Genomic DNA, 27,759 nt, shown 5'->3' with positions numbered 1-27,759 from the left:
TTCATGTGCTCACGTGAAAATGCCTTGGAAGCATTAGCTGTACTTTTTCACACATCTTGATTGAAATATGCATGTGAGACCAACACTTGTGTACTTGATCGCCAAAGTGAGAGCCTTCCGAAAAAAGTAGTTTTATTGCATTTTTTTTTTATCATAGTGAAACTTGCGCACATCAGAAATGTCTGTAGAGTACAGTGTTGTTTCCATGTGCACTTTGGCTCCACATTAAGAACAGTTGCCCATATAACAATATGTAGATTGTTCACGAACCCTACATGCCTCATTATTATGGCATCTGTGTCATTTGTAGCACTAGCACTGATAGTAGCAGTTGTCCCTTGTGAACTACTAGTCACCTTTGGAGACATGCAGAAGAAAGTATGGCCATACATTCTTGTCCAGTGTGACCTGAATATGAATTAGCTGGCATTGGCCTAATAGTATGCCTCTGTGCACATGATTTCAGGTTCTTCAAGTGCGAGAACTGAGTAAAAGTGCAGTTGCTTACCAGTTGCAATGTCCTGAATACTCCCATATGGTGTTCCTTATCTTGACATTATTATTGCTGACCTGTGTTTCACAGTGTAAAATTTGTTGTGCATGGTATTCTTTTTGGAACTCTGCACACCCGAGAAATGAGAGAAACCGGGTTGTAGATGGAACTATGATGAGTGCTGCGGTTATGAGGTAGTGCGCAGGAAAGTTTTGTTGGGCCTACCGCAACTGCATTTGTTGTCGCAAGGTATAGTATCGCACTAGAAGAAATGAGGACAGAAAACCAAAATCTCTGGCCTTTCGAAACAGCATTCTAAATTTAGCAGTACAGTAACGCAAGCTGAAGTCATTTGCTGGCTAAGGAGGCAACTGATTCCTTGCAAGGCTTTCATTATGTTTGCATTGCAATCATAACTAAGCAGGCTGCTGCAAGCTTTACATTCCTTGACACCAGATTTGAGTTGTAGCTTACATTCCATGATGGCGAGGTTTTATGCACAAGCTAGATGTGTAGACAGCAGACTTGACAAACACAAGTGCAAACTTTCAACTGAATTTTATTGGCGAGAAGGGCGCAGTTGTATACACGTACGATGTGTGACGTGCATCCAGTTTGTGAAAAAAGAAAACAACAAGCAACTGGAAACCGTGGATCGTGCTTAAATTCCCCCTGTTTTGCAATTTTCTTCAGACTGTCTATGTAATATTGTCCTATTGCTCACATGAACTTAATTCTGCGCTGGGCTTATCTGTGATTTTCTTTTTCTCTCTCTGCTGCTTATTGATAAAGCAGGATACCAAAATCAGTTTCCTTCAAATTTTCAGGGCGTAGAGATTCAGGGTTCACAGATGCCAAGAGAGAGCCTGCAGATTCCAGTGGGGACGAGTCCGAAGCATCAACCAGGGATGTTGCCTTGCAGGTGACAGATGACGAACAAGACAACGAAGAAGAAGCTGGCTGTCAGTATCACTGTGAACTCTGCGACGAGAGCTTCAACACACATCAACTCTTGCTTCAGCGCTCCGTGGTACACAGGCAGGAATGGCCATTCTGGTGTAGTTTCTGCGGCGCCACTTTCCCGTGCAGTGACAAGCTGGTGAAGCATGAGGGCACACATGTGAACAAGCATCAGCGTCGCTGCCTGATCTGCAAGAAGGCCTTCAGCCACCAGAATCTGCTGTACGAACATATGCTGATCCACACAGGCCAGCCAACGTTCCACTGCCACCTGTGTCCCATGGCGTACGCAGTCCAATTCATATTTTTGGCTTGGTTCATTGGATGAGCTGACTTCATGACGATGTGCTTTGTATCTCAGCCAGGTGCAAGCAGAGTTTTCAAACAGTGTTGCATCATAGTTATAAGCCAAAGGTACCTCTGACAGAGGATGGGAGGATTTCGGTTTCTCACCAATTATCTCTGTTCTATGCCAGCAGTTAAGTCAACAGCTACATAAAGAAGCAATAAGAGTGAAATAGTTTCAGGTCAATACACCTTTAAGAAATTACATGATTTATATGAGCACAAGACACTAGACACACGGTTAGCAAAATTATGCTGTTTATAACTAGCATGAGTAACAGTCATTTTGCAGACTATGCTCCACATCCAAGGGATAGCACTGTCACGTGATAGTGACAAGCACTGACAGGCAGTTCAACTGCTTTCAATTCAATGTTGAGGCAGTGTTTAAGCATGTCGGCGTTCATTGCCGCATGCCGGTAGAGTCGCGCTTCGAGAACAAGAAGCACTAAGACATTACAAACTGCCTCAAGCAGTAAACAATATTTGAGTTTGTTCGTTTTGCTGCCGTTTGTTAATTTGACCTTTCGGATAATTCTTTCAATTCTTGTGCTCCTGTAAGGGTTGAATTAATGCTAGTCGACAGTATATTATAAGGAAGGTACAAAACAGGAAGTGTGTCAGTGCCTCTGCGCTGATCTTTTCTTCGACTTCTTTCTTTACCTCTAGTGGTGCTCATGCACCTCTTTCATTGCACGCGGCCCTGTTGCATTTGTTGCTCATCAGAAAGTTTTGAAAAAGCACAGCTTACCACAACACGGTAGTTTTGTCAACGAACCCTTTATTTCATTTGATACACTCCGAAACATTCGTTTGGCAAAATTGTTCCACTTTCATCTATCTGCACATGCTTCACAAAGCAGGCAGCTGACTTGCCAAGTGCAGCGACATTTAATGGTCCCTCGTATTTCACACATCGCTTTTGCGTCGATAACTGGTGGCCTTACTTTACTCATACTTTGTCTCCAATCCTATATTGTGGTGCTAGATGATTGCAATGGTTATAGTGTCACTTTTGTGCCTGTTGCGCCCTGAGCAACTCTCTCACGTGCCTCTGCTAGGATGTTGTGACAAACTGTGTGTTGTGCAATGGAACATCCTACTTTGACAGGTGTGTTCAAGACGAGCATAGCACCCAGTTTTGGCAGCTGAACGTGCATAATTTATTACGGGGACATCCTAGCTGAGCTCTGTAATGCCATGTCAATTGCTTATGCAGCCACTTGAAGATGCTCATCCCGGTCTGCTTGACCTAGCCTTTTGTTCTTACTGTGTGGGGTGAGTTGAGCCTAGATGGTCTGGTCCGACCTCTCTGTCAGACCATTCACTTGTAGGTAGCGGGCTGAGTTGAAGTGCCGCTTTACTCCAGCCTAGCGAAGGGAAGTGCGAAGCTCGTGGCTACAGAAAGTGGTCGACCTGTTGGGGATAAGCTTCCTTGGGAGGCCCTGCCTCCATTCAAAGTGCTCCTGTTAAAAATTGAGGATGCAGCTGGCAGCAAGCGAAAGCATGGAAGTGATCTCCAAGAATTTTTACAAGTTCACCGTGACTATAATGCTAATGGATACTCACTGCCGTTAGCAAAAACCCAACGTTATTCATTCCCAAAGTGTCAAAAATTGCCTCTTGAGGTGTAATGGGTGTAGGAGCCCAGGTTGATGCCCCAGAAGCCATTTGATTGTTGGCATAGCTCGCAACTTGCGTTGTTTGAACAAGTGCTCCTGTCCATCCTCGGCCGCCAAAAGTGCTCTTGAACCTTCTGTAGAGTGGCTCATTTGCCAATGTGGCCTCCTTCGAGTGTACTGTGGATAAAGTACCAGAATGCAAGGAGCCAGGAATAACTAGAAGGTGGTGTTCGTCTTGCTTATTGATTCCGTGATGACAGTACAATGTATTTTTGTGTAAAACAAACTTGGAATTGCTCCTCGTATCTGTAAGAAAGTTCATTATGGACACCAAATCTCTGTCAACATGTTAGGCATTGGAAACTTCATGCTGGGAAAACATGATCTAGCTTCCTTGGCCTTGCGGCAAGCCTTCATCATTTGGTGATAAGAGCCTCTGCAACCTGGTTTAGTGCTCCAGCAAGCTTTAGCATTTTCTGTAATCTTTTTCACATGAGAAGCCAGACAGATTTCTTTAACTCAAATCTCAGGCTCCTTTTAAATAATTGGTTGAAATATCACTGAAAACATATCCAACCAGAATGTTGAGCTCTGTTTGAATTACCTGAGTTTTGAATCATTGGCATATCTACTGAATAGATATACCACCAAAGAATAACGGCGGGCTTTTCACGAGCAATGATCACTGTTTGTTGATGGTTGTTGTTTATGGTCTTCTTGAGTTTATTATTGCAAAATAATTATTAATTCAATTAGCAAAATTTTAATTACCTTACATAATTAACATGTCATCAGTGCAGAAGTTGGGGCAGGTTTTGATAAACGACTCGTAACAGCACGTAAAGGAACCTAGGTCTTGTGTATTCCTTTTTTTCTGATGAGAAAAGAGAAAAGAAAGCCCATGAAAATTTTGAAGTACTGCTTGACAATACGTTCATGCACCAGGGATTGAGTACTCTCAAATGTAAGCCTTGTCAAATGCAAACCTAGCTTGTCATACTTAGAATGAGTGGCTATGCTTTTTTCCTTTATGTGTCAACAACTTTTGGGGATCATTTTCAGTTTTTATCAAACACAAAGCCCCGTATTTCAACGTGTGTAAGATACGCAGCATACTAGATGAAGAGGTTAAAGTTTGAGGCCACTGCTATTGTTGGTGATGTGGACACTTTGTCACACCGAATTTTTAAAAATTTCACTGACTTTTTCTTTTTTTCCGGAAAAGAAAAACCACAAAACCTAGGTTGCTATGCCGTTATAGTTTATTTCTCAACATCTGCCACTACTTTTAGATTGACGCTTTATTGACTAGGTAAGTAAATAAAATTTGGCTGATTAAACTTATTAGCCAATTATTCTTTCAGAATGAGAGAAACACTCGTGACTAGCATGTACAACATACATCAACACACAGTGATCACTGTTCACATAAAGTGCTCCGTAATTTTTTAAATTCTTGGCAACATATAGTTGGGACAACTGGGACACAACCACTGGATATTAGCGACTTATCTGCAATTACAAGGTAGTTAACATGCGTTTCATCTGTCCACAGGTTTCGCACGAAGAGGCAGCTCCTAAGCCACCTACGCAGCCATGGCAGTCGTGCACGCTTTGCGTGCGATCAGTGTGGGAGTACCTTTAGCCAGAAGGCATCGCTTACAAGACACCGCCTGATTCACTAGGATGGCCGCAAGCGCCACAGCTGCGCTCACTGCCCCAAGGCCTTCTACCGACGGTCTGACGTCCTAAAGCACGAGAGCATTCACACGGGAGAGCGACCGTTCAACTGCGACCTGTGTGGGAAGGGATTCAAGCAGCGTGTTCACTTGGAAAGGCACAGCCGGAAATGTATTGACCAAATTACAGTTGAACCACCATCCTCAAAGACTATGGGGCTGCAGCATCAATACTCCACCTCATACTTGGCGAGCAATGCCATGGAAGCTACGCATATTGTGTGGTCATGTTTGTCTCACTCCGTGCATTTTGCAGCGCAATTTGCTTTAGAGCGCAGCTCTTAGGTGCCCGTTCCTGCGTTGCGTGACGGCGTCCCTCGATGTAACCGAGCAAAAAAACACAGTGAAGGATGAAAAAGCGAACGCAGACTGCAGCTGGGGATGAAAGACTGCAATAGCGAAGACAGTGCGAGGAGGAAAAAGGAGGAGGAGGGTGCAGCGAACCATGAGGCGAAAAGGAGAGGAGGGTGTGGCGAAAGCGTGAGAAGAAAAGCGTAATGCTGCGCAAGACCTGTTCTGTGGTGACGATCTCTACAAGATGGCACCAGAGTAGCCCGCAGTGTTGCTAAGCGTTTGGAACTATATTTGATGATAAATTTTGTTTCATTTCGGATCAATATTGTGCATTTTATGAAATGCAGAAATTGGACATGAAATGCAGAAATTGGACACTTTCCGGTTCATTCTCTTTCTTGCATATATCGGCAAGTGACCATGCTGTTAGTCATTGTTTGTTTATTTGTTTGTTTGCTTACTTTCTTGTTTTGTCTATGTTTTAATTCTATCTTTATGCCCTTTCTCCTGTGACAACGAAGAAAAAACTTCACGAGTCATATGGAATGCCTGTATCATTCCGGTTCTGTAAAAATATTTCCATGTTCTTACCCAAAATAAAGCTCATCACAAGGTTCTCTGCTTGTAAGCGAAAGGGTCCCTCACCAGGTTTGGGCATTGCAAACAGGATAGCGCGGTGCAGAGATCATGCGGTGGCAATCATGCTGCAAAGTGTCAAACAGCTGCACAGCACAAGAACAGCTGAAATTTCAAACTGAAGCCAGCGCACCATTCGTCTCAAGGGAGCACCTCGTTCAGCCAGGTCACAGGCATGAACGCCTCTATGTAAGTTGCATTGCCTGAAGCATTGCTAATTACGGCACAGGGCCTCGGTAAACCATCCAGTGCAGCATGCCACCACTAAGAGTGCACCGCACTGCAAATAAAAAAGAAATAAGAAGAAAATAAATATAAAAAGGGCAGGCGGAGCTTGCGGCATAAGCATGACACTGTTTCTGGATGCTAATATAAGAGAAGGCATGGAAGGTATGTCGCTTGCAGACGCTAGTCAAGGCAAAGGCAGAGAATGTGTGATGGGCAGCGAAGCTTGCCTTCTGGCAGCATGGCAGTGCGACGTCAAATTTTCCCATCTCCTATAACGAACCAATTCGAAAAAATTCCTATGGTAGAATGCTATCTAGACGCCTTCCAATAAGTTCCAGTGTATAACAAAGATATGCAATGGGGCCTGGTGAGGGCCCCTTTAATACAACATAAATTATTTGCAATTTCTTTATTGCATTTCACTAGCTTTGCACCGTTTGTTTGTTTAAAATTTTCTTTGTCAGCAAACATCGTAAGCTGACCTTTGCTTTTGTTCTGTCCTTTCTGGTTATAATGGAGTGTTGTGTAAATGTACCTTTTAGCTTAGTGCCTGCACCAGAAATTATGGAAGCTCTGACACAGAGTCGCAGTCTGGGCATATCAAAATTTTGCTGCGTGCTACAACCACTGCAGTGCACGAAGTCGTACTGTGCTTCAACAAAGGGCAGCATTGTAAGTGGCAATGGCAGAACTTTCTAGAATTTTTCATTTGTGGAGCCTTGTTCTGTGCTCATAATCTTGAGTAATTTCAGAGTGTTGCTTTCTATGGTGATTTGGTCAGGCTGTACGTGCAGATTTTCTCTCAGCGAGAAATTTAATGGAAATATTGCAATGTCAGAAGTTAACGGCATGCATATGAAAAGCATATGTTAGGGCTCAAGCTGCTTGAGAGCTCTTGTATGTTGCCATTTAATCTATCTGGAATAGCCATGGCCGAAATTCTTCTGTTATTTTTCTTAACAGTTGACTTTAACTGCCACTTGTTTATTCATGCTTACTGGATCGTGTGACACATGTATGCATTTTTGAATCAGTATGAAAAATTTTGTTTAACAGTTTTAAAAATCAGCATATGTTGTGTGTGAACTCTCTAAATCCATTATGTGCAAAATAATACTGAATGGTTCCCAAAATACAAGAAACTGAGTACCATTTTCAGTATACAAAATAAATATTACCGAAGTTTCTTCTTATCCTTGAGCTTGTTATTTGTGCTTGGTTCATTGCACGAAACTTGATATGTGCAACGTGTTATGGCACAAGCCTGGGTTTTGGTGCCTCTAAAGAAAAGAAAAAGGAAATATGGATTGTCGGTATACCTTGCCAGGCAGTGTTGCTGTTATGAGGTAGCGCACAGAAATGTTATTGCTATGGTATGCTTTCCACAACTACATTCCATATCACAAGACAGCCTTTCCACTGAGCAAGCAGGATTGACAAGAGTGAAACCTAAATCTCTGGCCTTTCAAGACAGTGTCGTAAGGTGTGCAAGTTTGTGTCACACCCTGAAGTTTTTTGCAGGCTAAAAAAATAAATATGACCAGTCACCGACCTCTCACTGCATTTTTCATGAAGATTAAGCATGCTGGTACTAGCTTGCATTCTGTTCGACTAAATTTGAGCTGTTGGTTGCACCTTCGAGCAGCTTTTGCCAGATTGCCGATGTACTGTCATATTGCTCACATGAACAGTCTTCTGGGCTGGTTTCTTCTTATTATTAATTCTTTTTCCTGTCTGTTGTTCCTTGAATGAAGCAGGATGCTGAAATGTCTATCCTTCAAATTTTCAGGATGTCCAGATTCAGCATTAACAGCCATTGTTAAGGAAGAGCCTCCAGATTCCAGTGCTGATGAGTTCGAAGCAACAGCCACGGATGCTGCCGTGCAGCCGGTGACGGGTAGTCAACAAGAGAGTGAATGCGGTGGGGAAGCTGGCCTTCAGTTCCAATGCAAGCTCTGCAACGATGTCTTTGATACACACCAACTCTTGCTCCAGCACTCGGTTGTGCACCGGCAAGAGTGGCCATTCTGGTGTAGCCTCTGTGGTACCAATTTTCCGCGCCGTGCAGAGATGGCGGAACACGAAAGCACACATCCAGACAAGCATCAGCATTGCTGCTTGATCTGCAGCAAGGCCTTCGGCCACCGGACTCTGCTCCGACAACATATGCGGACCCACACCGGCCAGCTGACGCTGAGCTGCCACCTGTGTCCCACGGTGTACGCAGCCCAGTTTTTATTCTTTGCTTGGTTTGTCAGATGATTTGACTTCATGGTAATGTATCTGGTGTCCTTGCCAGGCGTTAGTGCAATTTGCAGGCATGTTTGCATCATAGTCATGAGCTAAAGTTATATCTGAGACAGGATGGAAACATATCGCAGTTTCTTGCAGTTAATCTTTGTTTTGTGCCCGTCATCTACAGCCTCTACCTGCAGGCACCTCAATCTCATTGCTTAAATGTTCTTTTCTTAACTATGGTATCCTGCAGTGTTCCTTATTTATGCATCGTTTGCTTTATTCTATTTTATAATCCTGATCGATTATCATCAGCTCAGGCTTGTCCCTAAATGTTTGCTGTTTTCTGACTTTCAGTGGAATAACTTGTGCAACTGTTAAAATGTTAGCTAACTAATTTTAATTAGCTCATTGGATGTTCGGGACTAAAAATTTATTGTTGGCAGCTTCTGAATTGAACTTCAAACAACACGTACTTGGTCATATTTGCATAGAATGATCAGTATTTTTCTTAAAAAGTTTCGTGCATGTTTGGTGGGACATATTGAGTCACTGAAGATTGGTGCGTTTTCTGCAGTACCAACAGAGTTGACATGTTTTTATCTGCCTGTAGGTTTCCCACGAGGCAGCAGCTTTCAAGACATCTCCGCAGCCATGGCAGGAATCTACGTCTTGTGTGCGACGTGTGTGGGGTTGGCTTTGTCCAGAAGGCTTCGTTCATTAGACACCGCAAGATGCACAGGGGTGCCATGGCCAACCACAAATGCCCTCACTGCCCCAAATCCTTCTTCCAGCGGAGCCACTTCATGGAGCACCTGAGGATTCACACCGGAGAGCGGCCTTTCATCTGTGACCTGTGTGGAAAAGGATTTGTACAGCGATCTCACTTGGTCAATCATTGCCGAAAATGCACAGAACAGTTCAAGGCCCCACCATCATCCTCGTAGGCATGGACCTCGAGACAGACTTGCGGTCAGTGTGTGCCAGAAGAAATTGGCAGAAGCCTTTCCAATAGCTGTGTGTTCTGTCCTTTTCTGCATTGCTATCTCCAGGCTGACATTTTGTAGCGCCCATGCCCTCTGTCACCTTTAGGAAGACCGGTTAGTGGTGGTGCCTTCTGCACCACCAATTGAGGGCAAAGCTGGCAGCGCATAGCCGAGCGGAGACAAAGGCCACGAAACAGGCCCGCTCCGCGAAGAGGCAAGCGCCCCGGACGTCCCTCCATCGCGCGCGCAGAAGGGGACGCTCCCCCGCTACCCCGCGGCGATGACGGGGAGGACAGCCCGGGTGGAAAGCCAGCCGGGGGAACGAAACCCGCCACCCCCACCAAAGGGTGTCGGAATCGTCTTTTTCTATTTTTTTTAAACGGCCCGAAGAGCGCTGAAGGGACCGCAGAGTGACCCGTTTGTAAATAATTGTAAATAGTTCTTCGATGGCCTCAGGGAGGCGGAGCGCCGGAACGTGGCTGGTATTGCACGGGCGCGGGCGCCGTAGCGTTGCTTGTGTTGCAACGGGCGCGCGGGGCCGGATACAGCGTGTGTCGCTGTTGCCCCGGGTGGGTTCACTCTGCGGGGTCACAACAAGCTCGGCCGGTGAAGATCGCGTGCCACCCGCCAACACTGCAATGTGGAAGCTGCGTTTAAGGTGGTAACCCCCGGCGCCGGAGAAACGCGATTTAGCACCACTCCGGCAAGTATCGCACGGTCATCACAGCGCCAAGGTTTTCGTTAAAATCGATTCGCGCTGTGACTTGACCCGGCGTGGAGCGACTCTTCGTCTATCGCCGAACCTTCCACGTCTGTTCATCACATAGACATCGCGTATTCGAAGTCAATCTTGATTGGTGTCGCGGATGAACAGTGTGCGTCCGTGGAAGGAATTTCCGCTAGCGTCGAAGTCGTATGTCATCGCGCTAGTGAAGACCACGTTTACTGTGTCCGGCTGAACTCAGACGGAGTGACCATTTATACTGAGATGAGGCATGCCTATGCGGATCCACAACCTTGGATCAGCCACCCACTTCTCTTCAAAAAGCTCTCAGCTATCCTCTTCGCTGCAATCAGGCAGGCTGCTATCCGTCTTTCTCTGTCCTTGTTTTCCCTTTGTTCAGTGTTTCTTCGTTAGGCTACTTGTTTCTCTGTGTCTTACCTAGCCGTCCTTGTTTTGCTTTTGTGTATGAGTTTCCTTAGGTATGGTTCGTGTTGCTTTTGTGTTAGTCATTTATTTGTATCTATGTGTTTTCGCTGCCGTGTTGCGTCGATGGGTGATGTCGACCTGGATCGAAGCCTGGCGACGGCGGGGTGGCGGATCGGGCTGTGCGGTCACGACGATTGGCGCGGATCATGGCCGTACCATGGAGCGGACACCGCCAGAGGCACCGGCACCGGAGGCCGTTGCCGGACGCCGTTGAAGTGGCTTGGAGTCGCACGCGTGGCATGCGGGCTTTGTTCGTGCTCGCCGGAGATATGTAACGCGGACATTCCCGGTGCATCTTCTTAACCGTTTGTTATTCTCTTGTGTTCTGATTGATTGTATAGGCCAACGTTTTGTCATTTTCCCTTGTCCGCGTTTGTGTCCGAATGCTATTATGTCTCTAAGCGTTTGTCTTTTATTGTTGCTCTTACATTTTCTTCTGTGGATGCTTTTATTGTGCATGTTCGCGTTAAAGCGTGGGTCGTGTGGGCTTGCTTTTGTGTTGCTGTTGTATACCTCAGACGTCCCTATTTACTTTATTCTAATAACTTGCTTTTCTTACTTTGGTGTCTTTTTTATTTATGTTTTGGGGGCTGGTGATTTTAGGTTCAAACTGCCAATGGATAGCTCCGGTATTGGCAACGTAATGACTATTTCTTTGTTCTTTGCTTTCTTTGGCTGACATCGGAGCCAACAGCCTTGCATTAGTAGGGAGCATTTAAGGAGGGAGGGATGTGGGGTTTCCGGCTCTCGCAGTGGTTGTGTGGAGCCGTTGCGTTGTGTTGCCGGGGGCTACGTGTCCCTCTCCTCCTTGCCTGGACGGGGTGGCAGCGGGTCATAAAACACTGTCGCTCTGCTGTCACCCCGCCCACGCGAAGGTCAACAGGCTTTTCCCATTGGCCGACATTTTGGCGGGATTCGGGCCCAGCTTGCGTGCACTCCGGGTAAGCGCGCGCAAGACGGGACCCCGGGGAGACCACATCGGGGCGTCGGAAGGTGCGTACGTGTTCCTCTCTGCCGGCGGCGGCCCCCTTTGTCCGCCGCCGGCCGATGGTTACTCCGGCTCGTCGGGGTCCCGGCCTCGGCGGGCGTGCGCGCACTCTTCCGTCGTCTCGATGTCCTGAGGCAGCGTCTGCCGATCGTGCCCCCGTCTGTTCGTCTGTCGTTTCTCTCTATTTCCCTTTTCTCTGCTGTGGAGCGCACGATGGCAGGCGCTGACCGAAGGATAGGCAAATTCTTACTGCTGGGGGTTCTTTGTTTCTCTCCCTGTCGCGGTGCGCCGTTAGCGGCCACCGGCGACCATTTGGCTATGTTTTGTGTGATTCATATTCGGACGTTATGTTAAAACGTGTGTCTGTGTTGAATCCAACCTTAATAAATGTTCTTTTTGACTTAATTATCGAGAGATTTGCCTAGGGTCTCCCTTGCTGCGCGCGCGCGGTCTCGCCTTCCCCTAAGCTGTGGGGCCGGCGGGGCGCGTACGCGCGCAGCTGCGCGTCGGCACACGGAGCGGGCCGGAGCAGGCGCGGGCGCGCGGTGCCCTGCACGCGTGGCGGCTCGGAGTGCTCGAACCCGCGGTGGTCGTCCGGCGCGCGCGGAATCGGAGCGTGCGCGCCGCGTGAGCGTCGCTCGGGAAGACCACAAAATATAAAGGCGCACATTGATGCAGCCGAGAGAGAGAATGATCGACCAAGGGCAAAATGTCCAAGATTTCAGATAGGTTATTTGTGGGAGGTGGAAGCAAATAAAACACTGCGACCTGCATTCACCCAGCATGAGGCTGTTTTCTTTAGCAGGGTTTATCACTCGGGTGAAAGTTTGTCAATGTTAGTTTGTCAAAGTTTGTCAATATTACCTACGGAGACGAGCAGGGCAAAATGTACAGTAGCTCTTATGTGCCTGGATTTCATTCAGACTGACGTGTGGGCATTTAGCAACGTAATTTTTTTAAAAATCGGATCCCTTTGGTGCGTTTTACAGATCCTTGCAGTGATTTAAAGCATGGCCACGGTCATCATTTTAACATTTTTATCACATAAGGTACATGCTGAAATATAAATGTTTGAGAATGCACTATGCTGGCTTTTAGTTTTTATGTATTGTGTGAAAACGCCTAGGGGAAAACTCTACTGGCGGCTTGCTAGATATATTGGCTACAAGTCCAAGTGCTGTAGTGAAGGGAAAGAACATTTCAGTGAGCCACCATTTTATGATGGTGTCCTGTAATTGCTTGCTGATGCCCTTAAGACCATAGTAAAGACTTTGATGCAACATGCTACTGTCTAGAAGTAAACCTATGAAATGAGGAAATTTGTAGGTATAGAGTGAGCTCAACTGATTCAAGCTAGAGCTATTTCAAGATCTCTGGGAGAGGCCTTTGTCCTAAAGTAGACTATGGGACACCAAGGTTAAGCAATAAATCACTTTTGTCTGATGCAATGTTATTTTAGAATGCCATTTGCACTTGTTTAGTATGAGTTTAGTATGGTAACTGAGATAACGAAGGCAAAACCTTGCTTCCTAGTGTGGTTTCGTCCTTTTTTAATTGATACATGATCAACTAGTGCCACTCGGGCATAGTCAGAACTTGTGGCACCACAGAGACTGAGTGCAGAAATGTTTATTTGCCATCACTGTCTGTCTTATGTTATGTTCTTTCTGTTATGCTAAGCAGCCACTCTGAGTAAGACTGGCCTGTTAAGAATTCTAAGAGTGTAACCATTTATATATGATTGACCTTAACATTTGTCTTCGGGGTTATATTAAAATATGATAGTGACATTAGATAGTGACAACAAGATAATGGAAGGATATACTGGGCCGTTGGGTGCCTCCCTTTAGGCCCATCCCTGAATGAGAGATGTATCGCCCACTTACAGAGGCTTGTTACCTCATATACTGTGCAAGAAAGCAGCGTTAGCATCTGACTTTACTGTCTGCTCCGTTTTCTACTGGGGACTGATTATGAGTAATCAGTTTCTGACAACAAAATTGGGTTGCTTTGAATGAGGTTTATGTTCCTCTTGCATATGAATTCATCTCTAAATACTCAGTAACAATGTGCACTGTGCGTTCATTGCTTTTTTTCCTTCCTGCATGTTTTCTTTGCACTTCAACTTCACCATGAACGACCTACTAGCCCAACGGTTCGTGCCTTTGGCTTAAAGCCCTAAATAATGGTAACAAGCTTGACTGTCGTGCCCAACATTTTGCAGTTTGTCAAAAGACTTCAGATGCATGCTGAAACAATTTCCACAGATTCATGTGACTTCGTGGACAGAAGCTGCTCTGTGGGTAGGTGGCAACTTAGATTCGTTTGTCAATAAAATGCAAAATTTGAGGATCCTCGTGTTACTTTTTTGGGTAAGATGAGTCTGGTGAGCATGAGATCACAGATTTGACTTTTGAACCATGGCAATTGCATACCGACTGGGACATCATACGAAAACACTTGTGTACTACACTTTGTTGGCCGTTAAAGAACTTCCGGCACTCAAGGTTTATCTGGAGCCACGTACAGCATCCCTTGTAGCCCTGCTTTGCTTTGGGACATTAAATTCCATTAGCGAGACAGTTTATTGCTGAGCAAAATGTGATAATGCATGTGAGTTTTTTTTTTTTTTTTCCTAAAGACATCTGAAGTGTACGTGCTAAAATAAGTTTTCATTAGTGTTCATTTGTATATCGAAATGTTAAGTGCCTGCTAATAACTTGACAGTTCACTTATTTAGTATACAGTGGGGCCTTGTTAAGGGGCACTTCGCTGCGCAAACATTTAGATTTCACAGACTGGCCTTGCTCACAATTTTTTGTTCATTTAGCGGACAATGTTCTTCAGAACGAACCCGGCACATCTGCATGTATCTGCTCCTGCATGTATCCTGGGCCTAAATGTTCCTGGGCCACCATTTTCCCCTTGCTTGGCCTCCCTGTCGGTGTGCTTCCTAGGCCACCATTTTACAGAAGGACTCAGACTGAACTGCGAAGCGGTTTTTAAAAGTACAGATGGGTGTAAACACCTGTGTGAATAGTCTCCCTTCCTCTGTCCTCCACCACCTCTTATCTAGATCTCGAACATCATGCTTTCTTGGTAAATAGTCTGGCAATTTCTTCTGAAGTGGTGTGATAATTTTTTCCTTTTCCTTTTTACATGATTAAATAATGCTCAGAAACTGATTAATAGGTTTCTCATAGAAAATAAAGTGAAAATATTTGTCGCAGTATGAGCACATCATAAAAACCTGCACACAGAATCGTTCAGCGAAGCATCACTGCAGAAATATAAAGTATGAATAATTCGAGTGCATACTGAATGTAGTTACTCTGCAATGGGCCTAGGACAGCGTTGTGCCTTCTACTGTGGGTGAGCATTATGTTCATTCACACATAATTTCTGCTGAGCCACCCATTTCGTCACCCATATTGGATGCCCCATCAAGGTGCAATGCCTGCAACATTGCAGGTGGTGCACCTCATCATGACAGCATTGTCAGATGCCTGGTTGCTTCCAGAGCGCTGTTTCTGCTGCATTGCGGCAGTTACCTTGCATGCTATATAACACCATGTCACACCTGTATATAGTTGGAGTAAAGTCCATTAAGTTCGAGCGCAATGCTAAATCTTGTTATCACTGTCTATGTTATCCTTTAGGTGGAGTTTTTTCCAATCTTGTTAAAAATTTGTTGAAAAGTTTTTCTTAGTTTATCACTTTCCTGTCTTAGTGCTCATCACTGTACCTTTGTTAATCTCTCAGGGCAAGTGTTCTCCCGCAGGGGCGTCTGTGATTTGCAGGCGTTTGGTGGGTTGCGACACCACGGACCCGAGCACGTGTGGGTGTGAGCACATATGGGAGCTTGTGGTGCAGGGTGTGTTGTCGGCGTGTTACTGAAACCATAGGTAGTAGTCGTGTAGTATCACAGAACGCTTGACACACGCATCAATCAACCTGGTGCACGGCAGTCGCAAGCCAACAGAGTGACTGAGTCACCGACAGCCTGGTGCATGACATATTGACCATGCTTTCCTCCTCCTCTGTGTTTCGCTGCACTCGTCATGGGATAAGCCTGGTCCCTTGCTGTTGCTTCTTTCTAAACATGGCATGCCCTTTTCATTTTGTCTCTCCTTTTCCATCGTTTAAACCTGTTAGCAAGACATTCGCGGCGCTTTACCCAGGCTGACTGATTCACACCCTGCTGATGTCACGTTGCCACCTTCTTCGACTTTTGTGATATACAAAAGAGACCAAGCTGAGCTTGCCTGAAGCCACTCTATTCGGTGCATGTTTTGGATTGCTCTCATGCGAAATGGGAATTAGTCATGTTTCTTTTTTTTTTTCGTGTTCAAGAAACTTAGGTCTCATGCCATGATTACAGATTTGGCAGCTATACAAATGAAACAAGGAAGGCAAGACAAATATGTGGCATCAGCATTCCTTTAATGCTTTCTTGGTCCAAATATTGTTTTTGGCATTGCAAGCACATATATTGTGGTCTGAAGAGACAAACAAGAGAGGAAAGGCCAAGAGGTTAACCTCATGCACATCCGATTTGCTACCCCACACTGGGGGAAGAGGATATATAGGTATGAAAAGACAGAGCACAGTTTCTTGCACATATTAATGAGCACGCTGAATCTATAAATGGTCACCAAGACCGGTTCGCTTGAGGTACTGCTATAAGTTTTCGCAGCTCTCATTGTTGTCAGTGTGCACAGCCATAGTCCAAGAATCTTCATTTCCAAAAGTGATCTAGAGTCCAGCCAATTCAATGCTGTCCAGACAAGTTCACACTTAACGTCGCATCGGTGACAGAGACACAAAATGCGCTTAATAGTGATATAAAGAAAGTTTTCAAAAATATGCAGTGTAGAATTTTGTAATTTTATGTGTGTCTTTAACTCCGGAATTTAATGTAACTATTGGAAATTTACTCCTTGGGTAGAGCCAGTGAAAATTTGCACTTTCTGCTACAAGCAAAAGAATTACTGTATTTTATGCGCCTGCAGGTTTCCCACGAAGGAGCAGCTTTTGAGACACGTATGCAACCCTGGCTGGGATACAAGCACTACTAGCAGGCAGTGGCATTTGCTGAGGTGACATTGTATTTGAAAGGCAGGAAGATGCACTAGAAAGTTATCGCAGAGCACAAGTGCCTTCACTGCCTCAAGTCCTTCCACCAATGGTCCAGTCTCGTGAAGCACGATAGGACTCGCACGAGAAAGCAGCTATTCCTCTGCAACCTGTGTGGGAAGGCATTCCACGCAGCGTGCTTACTTGGAAGAGCTCGACCAGAAATGTACCGAACAATTAAGTGCCCCACCATTGTCTTAATAGGCTCCAAGGCTGCAACAGACAGATCCAGAAATAGCCCTACCATCAGTGTGTGCTAGAAGTCTGCAGAAGAGTGTTGCATAGTTGCGTGTTGTGTTGCTCTAGCTGTGCATTGCCGCATTCAGGATTGGGTTGCACATCATCCACTTTCCTTTGCTCTAGCCACATGTTATACCATTTAGGTGCATTGCCCTTTATTTTCAGCACTACAGGAACAACCTGTGTACCTAGCGCACAGCACGAGTTCCCATCATGGCCAACTAGTGCACGGCCATTAAGCATTTAAAAAAGTTGCTTCCCTCCTATATTTTCCTCATCATTGAATTAGAGGTTTAATGTGAGCGCAACTTGGAGGCCAGCCAACGCATGCATACTTAAATGCTTGAGTTCATTTGATAATAAATTTCGTTTCATTTCAATTCAGTCTTTCAAATCTATTTAAAGGCAGGAGTTAAACACTTTCCTGTGTCCTTTTCATCCCCTTTCCCCCTTCCTCATTTATCAGCATGTTAGCAAGCATACTATTATGAACATCGATTCTTTCACAATTTATTTTTCAATCTGGCAATGAAGAAAATGGCTTTAAATGACATATGCAAGGTCTTCATTATTCTTGTTCTGTTGCCATGCTGTTTTTGACAGCAAACATTTATATATTCTAAACCAACTAAAGCTCATCTTAGAAATTGGACGCTTACAAGTTACAGCAGCATGAAGTGTTTGCAATTTGTTTGTTTTCCTTTCCACAGTCCCCCATGTATTTGATTGTTACCTTAACCTTTCAGGCACACACAGTTCTCGGCTTCAGCTTGTCTAACAACCAGCCACACTAAAATGCCACATCAAATTTGCAAAGAACCCAGCTGAACAGGCAACCTATTTTCTTTTCAGCCATAGACATTTGGCTTCAGTCTGTTCATGGTCACTTATAATTAGTTCACTAACTTTTCAATACCCAAATGTGTCTGTCCGTGCTACTGCACATTGTCTCATAAGAAGTGAACTGAATTTCACATGCTTTGTTTATTTCTGCAAAACTCTGGTGTGCATTGTGGTGAAGTCTGTAATCTGGCCATGATAAGGCGTTTCTTATAGAAACTGTAACGAATGCTCACCTTCAAGCCCTCGCACTACTACACCTGCTCAATCTAGGTTCTTCCATTGTCTTTTTTTTTTTTTTCCTCTGAGAAATTGATCGTCATTTTTAAAAAAATTAGTCAGCTTCGTTATTCATGTGCTCACGTGAAAATGCCTTGGAAGCATTAGCTGTACTTTTTCACACATCTTGATTGAAATATGCATGTGAGACCAACACTTGTGTACTTGATCGCCAAAGTGAGAGCATTCCGAAAAAAGTAGTTTTATTGCATTTTTTTTGTATCATAGTGAAACTTGCGCACATCAGAAATGTCTATAGAGTACAGTGTTGTTTCCATGTGCACTTTGGCTCCACATTAAGAACAGTTGCCCATATAACAATATGTGGATTGTTCACGAACCCTACATGCCTCATTATTATGGCATCTGTGTCATTTGTAGCACTAGCACTGATAGTAGCAGTTGTCCCTTGTGAACTACTAGTCACCTTTGGAGACATGCAGAAGAAAGTATGGCCATACATTCTTGTCCAGTGTGACCTGAATATGAATTAGCTGGCATTGGCCTAATAGCATGCCTCTGTGCACATGATTTCAGGTTCTTCAAGTGCGAGAACTGAGTAAAAGTGCAGTTGCTTACCAGTTGCAATGTCCTGAATACTCCCATATTGTGTTCCTTATCTTGACATTATTATTGCTGACCTGTGTTTCACAGTGTAAAATTTGTTGTGCATGGTATTCTTTTTGGAACTCTGCACACCCAAGAAATGAGAGAAACTGGGATGTAGATGGAACTATGATGAGTGCTGCAGTTATGAGGTAGTGCGCAGGAAAGTTTTGTTGGGCCTACCACAACTGCATTTGTTGTCGCAAGGTATAGTATTGCACTAGAAGAAATGAGGACAGAAAACCAAAATCTCTGGCCTTTCGAAACAGCATTCTAAATTTAGCAGTACAGTAACGCAAGCTGAAGTCATTTGCTGGCTAAGGAGGCAACTGATTCCTTGCAAGGCTTTCATTATATTTGCATTGCAATCATAACTAAGCAGGCTGCTGCAAGCTTTACATTCCTTGACACCAGATTTGAGTTGTAGCTTACATTCCATGATGGCGAGGTTTTATGCACAAGCTAGATGTGTAGACAGGAGACTTGACAAACACAAGTGCAAACTTTCAACTGAATTTTATTGGCGAGAGGGGCGCAGTTGTATACACGTACGATGTGTGACGTGCATCCAGTTTGTGAAAAAAGAAAACAACAAGCAACTGGAAACCGTGGATCGTGCTTAAATTCCACCCGTTTTGCAATTTTCTTTAGGCTGTCAATGTTATATTGTCCTATTGCTCAAATGAACCTAATTCTGCACTGGGCTTCCCTGTGATTTTCTTTTTCTCTCTCTGCTGGTTATGGATAAAGCAGGATACTCTCTTTCCTTCAAATTTTCAGGGCGTAGAGATTCAGGGTTCACAGAGGCCAAGAGAGAGCCTGCAGATTCCAGTGGGGACAAGTCCGAAGCATCAACCAGGGATGTTGCCTTGCAGGTGACAGATGATGAACAAGACAGCGAAGAAGAAGCTGGCTGTCAGTATCACTGTGAACTCTGCGACGAGAGCTTCAACACGCATCAACTCATGCTTCAGCACTCCGCGGTGCACAGGCAGGAGTGGCCATTCTGGTGTAGTCTCTGCGGCGCCAATTTCCCGTGCAGCGAAAAGCTGGTGAAGCATGAGGGCACACATGTGAACAAGCATCAGCATCGCTGCCTGATCTGCAAGAAGGCCTTCAGCCACCAGAATCTGCTGCACGAACATATGCTGATCCACACAGGCCAGCCAACGTTCCACTGCCACCTGTGTCCCATGGCGTATGCAGTCCAATTCATATTTTTGGCTTGGTTCATTGGATGAGCTGACTTTATGACAATGTGCATTGTATCTCAGCCAGGTGTAAGCAGAGTTTTCAAGCAGTGTTGCATCATAGTTATGAGCCAAAGATATCTCTGACACAGGATGGGAAGATTTCGGTTTCTCTCCAATTATCTCTGTTCTATGCCAGCAGTTAAGTCAACAGCTACATAAAGAAGCAATAAGAGTGAATTAGTTTCAGGTCAATACACCTTTAAGAAATGACATGATTTCTAAAGAGCACAAAACACTGGACACACGGTTAGCAAAATTATGCTGTTTATAACTAGCATGAGTAACAGTCATTTCGCAGACTACGCTCCACATCCAAGGGATAGCACTCTTATTTGATAGTGACAAGCACTGACAGGCAAACAGCCAACTTGGAAAAAACGTCGTTGTTGGATGAACTTATGCCCTCTGAGTTAAGTTACAACTCAGCAGTCACAAGAGGTACAAGCACGGTCAGTAGTCATCCAGACAAATGGCACAGATATCATGCTCTCTCATAGTTAAAGGTTTCATCATGCATTCTGAATACCTTAATATATCTGCACAAGTTCCAAGAATGTGCTACAATAATCAGCACACTCTGATAGGACAGGCCCATCCTTTTGCATGTGATCAGAGCATTCAAGATGCATGTATACTCAGATAATGTGAGAGCATCTTGTAGATTGAGATAGGTGTGATAATGTGTGCCACATTTAATCTGACAAAATGTGCATGACAGTATGGTTTTGTACCTGTTGTGTCACTGCAAGAATTGTTTTTTTCTGAAAGGGCCAGGGTTCAGGTGAAAATAAAAGTGAATTGGAGCCAGCTGAATGTGTAAATCTAAATGTTAACATGATTTGACTGTTGATTTTAAATAGTATATACAGCATTAACAAAAAAAGTGCCATCGTTGAAATACAATGACACAACATCGTCTTAACTAAGGTTACCACAGTGACAATGTGCATAATGGGAGAACAGAATGTTGCAAAAAACAAGCACGAGATACGGAACAGATTTCCAAAGATTAATCACACAGCAAGAACATTTTTGTTCACGATCACTGACGGTTGGATAATGCACATGCTATTTTTAATTCTCGGGTTGTAGGCCACAGTTATGGCTCTTGTCTGCTGGCTTGCATATTTATAAATGATAGATGTATCCTGAAAGAGGGGCTTGCAGCTACATAATTTGTAATGCATAGCTAAATGTGGTGACATAACTCCCTTGAGAGAAAGCTCATGCTCTTCTAATCAGGAATTTAGACAACATCAAAGCATTAGCCTAATGTACTCATTACCACACGACAATGGGTTAATGCAGGTGACACCTGTAGCACATGTATATTTATCCACATGTTTGACGGAGCGTTTGTTTTCGTTTCTTGCATGATTATCTGCCAGCACCCTTTCTACTGTAGAGCACATACTACCTCTCTTACTCGCTACATTCCTGCCTTGGTCCTTGTTCTGTTCACACCACTATATACCGTGTTCAGGTGCCAATTAGTTCTTTACATTGGAAGTTTATTGTCATCACATTTATTGCATATTTAGAGTCATAAAAAGCATCTGCTGAACAGATTAAGAATCTTCAATTCTTCAGTGAGTTTCGTGAACAGATTAAAAATCTTCAATTCTTCAGTGAGTTGCGTGAGGTTTGTATATTCTGGACTCCGTGTGACAGCTCTTTATAGGAATTAACGTAAGATCTGAGAACATCAGCTATTTCATGTCCAGCATACTTGGAAAGCGCCTATCCAGCCACTTGAAAAATATGCCTGATGTCGCTACACAATGACATGCTGGTACTGAAAGCAAATACCCCACCATCTACCTTTCAACTAACAAATACAATTGGCACTCTAATGGAAAGTATATCAAGGCATATGCAACACATCTTGAATGTGATCTTCTCAATCAGTGCTCTTGCTTTTGATGCACTATCTTGTCGTGCATAATTGTGTTCAGTGCCCGAACTGGTTATCCAACTCATCATCTTGCATTTAACAGCAATGAATTTAAATTTATTGTCACATGTGCACATTCACAGGGTCACTAGTTCGATTTCCAGCACAGCAGTTCCATTTCAAAGGCCTGAATGTGAAGGGAGCTGCATATTAACTGAAAACTGAACAAGTTGGCACATGTTTAACTGGTGCTTCGTGTGGTGCTGACCAGAAATGCGGACAACAGAGAAGAAATGCACAAGACGTGTACTCAATCACAACAATCACTTTTATTAGAAAACCATTTACACACGCACGCACACTACTAGAAGAGTTAACTGTTGGGCTAGTTGGTCGTCCATATTTAAAGTAGTAGCTTAGCGCAAATAAAAACACGTACACAAGGAAGACAGACAAAGACAAGCGCCACTCACAACTGTTTAATGGAAGGAAGGATAGTGCATATATATATATATATATCCTCTTGTCACGCATGCGCCTACAAAGCAGAAGAGAAGCCGGTACATGCTCATCAAAGGCGGTTGCGCAAGAAGTTAAATTCAGCATCCAGTAATGTGATGGAAGGCTCACTCACACATCTATCTTTATTCTTCTTGATAAAGAAGGCCTCAAGAGCGAGCCTGGAAGACGCGTTGCCACTCCTGCCAAGAATAGTTGTCGCAGAAAATCGAGCGTCGCAACCACACGCGGTGACATGAGCCACTAAATGTGCACCCTTATCCTCTTTTTTTCTTTAGTTTTTGCGCATGTTCCCTTAAACTTCTTGCGCAACTCCCTTTGATGTGCATGTACCGGCTTCTCAGTCTGCTTAGTAGGCTCATGCGTGACAAGAGGATATATATATATGCACTATCCTTCCTTCCATTAAACAGTTGTGAGTGGCGCTTGTCTTTGTCTGTCTTCCTTGTGTCCGTGGTTTTATTTGCGCTAAGCTACTACTTCAAATACGCACACTACTAAACAGTCTACTCTTGTTAAATAGACCTTGATTCATTTGACTTTTCACTTAACTTGAACACACTTAGAGGTCTTGGCAAGAAACGATAATTTCTACAGAATAAAAGCTTGTTGAAACACAGAAGTTCGCGGCCTCTGTGTTACATGTGGGCATCCCCTCATGCTCATAGCAGCTATTAAGGCTTGAAGAACAAGGAATCCTAGGCATGAAATTGTTTTAATTTACTTTCACTTCACTTTTATTGTCATAAGATTCAGAACTTTCCTTTTGCTTTCAGTTCAATGCTGAAGCAGTGTTTAAGCATGTCGGCGCTCATTGCCGCATCCCGGTTGAGTGGTGCTTCGAGAACAAGAAGCACTAAGACATTACAAACTGCCTCAAGCAGTAAACAATATTTGAGTTCGTTCATTTTGCTGCCGTTTGTTAATTTGACCTTTCGGATAATTCTTTCAATTCTTGTGCTCCTGCAAGGGTTAAATTAATGCTAGTCGACAGTATATTATAAGGAAGGTACAAAACAGGAAGTGTGTCAGTGCCCCTGCGCTGATCTTTTCTTCGACTTCTTTCTTTACCTCTAGTGGTGGTCATGCACCTCTTTCATTGCACTCAGCCCTGTTGCGTTTGTTGCTCATCAGAAAGTTTTGAAAAAGCACAGCTTACCGCAACACGGTAGTTTTGTCAACGAACCCTTTATTTCATTTGATAGCTCGTGGCTACAGAAAGTGGTCGACCTGTTAGGGATAAGCTTCCTTGGGAGGCCCTGCCTCCATTCAAAGTGCTCCTGTTAAAAATTGAGGATGCAGCTGGCAGCAAGCGAAAGCATGGAAGTGATCTCCAAGAATTTTTACAAGTTCACCGTGACTATAATGCTAATGGATACTCACCGCCATTGGCAAAAACCCAACGTTATCCATTCCCAAAGTGTCAAAAATTGCCTCTTGAGGTGTAATGGGTGTAGGAGCCCAGGTTGATGCCCCAGAAGCCATTTGATTGTTGGCATACCTCGCAACTTGCGACGTTTGAACAAGTGCTCCTGTCCATCCTCGGCCGCCAAAAGTACTCTTGAACCTTCTGTAGAGTGACTCATTTGCCGATGTGGCCTCCTTCGAGTGTACTGTGGATGAAGTACCAGAATGCAAGGAGCCAGGAATAACTAGAAAGTGGTGTTCGTCTTGCTTATTGATTCTGTGATGACAGTACAATGTATTTTCGTGTAAAACAAACTTGGAATTGCTCCTCGTATCTGTAAGAAAGTTCATTATGGACACCAAATCTCTGTCAACATGTTAGGCATTGGAAACTTCATGCTGGGAAAACATGATCTAGCTTCCTTAGCCTTGCGGCAAGCCTTCATCATTTGGTGATAAGAGCCTCTGCAACCTGGTTTAGTGCTCCAGCAAGCTTTAGCATTTTCTGTAATCTTTTTCACATGAGAAGCCAGACAGATTTCTTTAACTCAAATCTCAGGCTCCTTTTAAATAATTGGTTGAAATATCACTGAAAGCATATCCAACCAGAATGTTGAGCTCTGTTTGAATTACCTGAGTTTTGAATCATTGGCATATCTACTGAATAGATATACCACCAAAGAATAACGGCGGGCTTTTCACGAGCAATGATCACTGTTTGTTGATGGTTGTTGTTTATGGTCGTCTTGAGTTTATTATTGCAAAATAATTATTAATGCAATTAGCAAAATTTTAATTACCTTACATAATTAACATGTCATCAGTGCAGAAGTTGGGGCAGGTTTTGATAAACGACTCGTAACAGCACGTAAAGGAACCTAGGTCTTGTGTATTCCTTTTTTCTGATGAGAAAAGAGAAAAGAAAGCCCATGAAAATTTTGTAGTACTGCTTGACAATGCGTTCATGCACCAGGGATTGAGTACTCTCAAATGTAAGCCTTGTCAAATGCAAACCTAGCTTGTCATACTTAGAATGAGTGGCTATGCTTTTTTCCTTTATGTGTCAACAACTTTTGGGGATCATTTTCAGTTTTTATCAAACACAAAGCCCCGTATTTCAACGTGTGTAAGATACGCAGCATACTAGATGAAGAGGTTAAAGTTTGAGGCCACTGCTATTGTTGGTGATATGGACACTTTGTCACATCGAATTTTAAAAAATTTCACTGACTTTTTCTTTTTTTCCGGAAAAGAAAAACCAAAAAACCTAGGTTGCTATGCTGTTATAGTTTATTTCTCAACATCTGCCACTACTTTTAGATTGACGCTTTATTGACTAGGTAAGTAAATAAAATTTGGCTGATTAAACTTATTAGCCAATTATTCTTTCAGAATGAGAGAAACACTCATGACTAGCATGTACAACATACATCAACACACAGTGATCACTGTTCACATAAAGTGCTCCGTAATTTTTTTAATTCTTGGCAACATATAGCTGGGACAACTGGGAAACAACCACTGGATATTAGCAACTTATCTGCAATTACAAGGTAGTTAACATGCATTTCATCTGTCCACAGGTTTTGCACGAAGAGGCAGCTCCTAAGCCACCTACGCAGCCATGGCAGTCGTGCACGCTTTGCGTGCGATCAGTGTGGGAGTACCTTTAGCCAGAAGGGATCACTTACAAGACACCGCCCGATTCACCAGGATGACCGCAAGCGCCACAGCTGCGCTCACTGCCCCAAGGCCTTCTACCGACGGGCTGATGTCCTAAAGCACGAGAGGACCCACACGGGAGAGCGGCCGTTCAGCTGCGACCTGTGTGGGAAGGGATTCAAGCAGCGTGTTCACTTGGAAAGGCACAGCCGGAATTGCATTGACCAAATTACAGTTGAACCACCATCCTCATAGACTATGGCGCTGCAGCATCAATACTCCACCTCATACTTGGCGAGCAATGCTATGGAAGCTGCGCATGTTGTGTGGTCATGTTTGTCTCACTCCGTGCATTTTGCAATGCAATTTGCTTTAGAGCGCAGCTCTTAGGTGCCCATTCCTGCGTTGCGTGACGGCGTCCCTCGACGTAACCGAGCAAAAAAGCACAGTGAAGGATGAAAAAGCGAACGCAGACTGCAGCTGGGGATGAAAGACTGCAATAGCGAAGACAGTGCGAGGAGGAAAAAGGAGGAGGAGGGTGCAGCAAACCATGACGCGGAAAGGAGAGGAGGGTGTGGCGAAAGCGTGAGAAGAAAAGCGTAGTGCTGCGCAAGACCTGTTCTGTGGTGACGATCGCTACAAGATGGCACCAGAGTAGCCCGCAGTGTTGCTAAGCGTTTGGAACTATATTTGATGATAAATTTTGTCTCATTTCGGATCAATATTGTGCATTTTATGAAATGCAGAAATTGTACACTTTCCTGTTCATTCTCTTTTTTGCATATATTGCCAAGCGACCATGCTGTTAGTCATTGTTTATTTGTTTGTTTGCTTACTTTCTTGTTTTGTCTATGTTTTAATTCTATCTTTATGCCCTTTCTCATGTGACAACGAAGAAAAAAAACTTCACGAGTCATATGGAATGCCTGTATCATTCCGGTTCTGTAAAAATATTTCCATGTTCTTACCCAAAATAAAGCTCATCACAAGGTTCTCATCACAAGGGTCCCTCACCAGGTTTGGGCATTGCAAACAGGATAGTGCGGTGCAGAGATCATGCGGTGGCAATCATGCTGCAATGTGTCAAACAGCTGCACAGCACAAGAACAGCTGAAATTTCAAACTGAAGCCAGCGCACCATTCGTCTCAAGGGAGCACCTCATTCAGCCAGGTCACAGGCATGAATGCCTCTACGTAAGATGCATTGCCTGCAGCATCGCTAATTACAACACGGGGCCTCGGTAAACCATCCAGTGCAGCATGCCACCACTAAGAGTGCACCGCACTGCAAATAAAAAAAAAAGAAGAAGAAGAAAATAAATATACAAACGGCAGGCGGAGCTTGCAGCGTAAGCATGACGCTGTTTCTGGATGCGAATATAAGAGAAGGCATGGAAGGTATGTCGCTTGCAGACGCTAGTCAAGGCAAAGGCAGAGAATGTGTGGTGGGCAGCGAAGCTTGCCTTCTGGCAGCATGGCAGTGCGACTTCAAATTTTCCCATCTCCTATAACGAACCAATTCGAAAAAATTCCTATGGTAGAAAGCTATCTAGACGCCTTCCAACAACTTCCAGTGTATAACAAAAATATGCAATGGGGCCTGGTGAGGGCCCCTTTAATACAACATAAATTATTTGCAATTTCTTTATTGCATTTCACTAGCTTTGCACCGTTTGTTTGTTTAAAATTTTCTTTGTCAGCAAACATTGTAAGCTGACCTTTGCTTTTGTTCTGTCCTTTCTGGTTATAATGGAGTGTTGTGTAAATGTACCTTTTAGCTTAGTGCCTGCACCAGAAATTATGGAAGCTCTGACACAGAGTCGCGGTCTGGGCATATCAAAATTTTGCTGCGTGCTACAACCACTGCAGTGCACAAAGTCGTACTGTGCTTCAACAGAGGGCAGCATTGTTAGTGGCAATGGCAGAACTTTCTAGAATTATTCATTTCTGGAGCCTTGTTCTGTGCTCATAATCTTGAGTAATTTCAGAGTGTTGCTTTCTATGGTGATTTGGTCAGGCTGTACGTGCAGATTTTCTCTCAGCGAGAAATTTAATGGAAATATTGCGATGTCAGAAGTTAACGGCATGCATGTGAAAAGCATATGTTAGGGCTCAAGCTGCTTGAGAGCTCTTGTATGTTGCCATTTAATCTATCTGGAATTGCCATGGCCGAAATTCTGTTATTTT

General features: G+C 44.0%; 2 protein-coding genes and 1 long non-coding RNA gene across 3 annotated transcripts; all 3 read left to right on the top strand.

Moving 5' to 3' along the window:
- Window positions 1–704: 704 nt before the first annotated feature.
- On the top strand, window positions 705–6,068 carry LOC139061174 (uncharacterized). Its single transcript, XR_011515239.1, has 2 exons — window positions 705–1,738; window positions 4,976–6,068. It is a non-coding gene; the product is annotated as an uncharacterized lncRNA (long non-coding RNA).
- Window positions 6,069–6,436: 368 nt separating this feature from the next.
- LOC139047033 (gastrula zinc finger protein XlCGF67.1-like) lies at window positions 6,437–9,499 on the top strand. Its single transcript, XM_070520978.1, has 3 exons — window positions 6,437–6,479; window positions 8,107–8,329; window positions 9,166–9,499. Exons 1-3 carry the CDS (start codon window positions 6,437–6,439, stop codon window positions 9,497–9,499), a joined length of 600 nt encoding a protein of 199 aa, XP_070377079.1.
- A 1,985-nt stretch (window positions 9,500–11,484) lies between these two features.
- Window positions 11,485–25,949, top strand: LOC135910502 (zinc finger protein 32-like). The gene is made up of 3 exons (XM_070540809.1): window positions 11,485–11,741; window positions 19,618–20,035; window positions 25,494–25,949. The coding sequence occupies exons 2-3, from the start codon at window positions 19,803–19,805 to the stop codon at window positions 25,825–25,827; spliced, it is 567 nt and encodes a 188-aa protein (XP_070396910.1). The 5' UTR covers window positions 11,485–11,741; window positions 19,618–19,802; the 3' UTR covers window positions 25,828–25,949.
- Window positions 25,950–27,759: the final 1,810 nt, after the last annotated feature.

Source organism: Dermacentor albipictus, chromosome 6 (assembly GCF_038994185.2).
Source record: "Dermacentor albipictus isolate Rhodes 1998 colony chromosome 6, USDA_Dalb.pri_finalv2, whole genome shotgun sequence".
NCBI lineage: Eukaryota > Metazoa > Arthropoda > Arachnida > Ixodida > Ixodidae > Dermacentor > Dermacentor albipictus.
The sequence above is the reverse complement of the archived record's forward strand: the minus strand, read 5'-3'. Positions and strand labels throughout refer to the sequence as shown.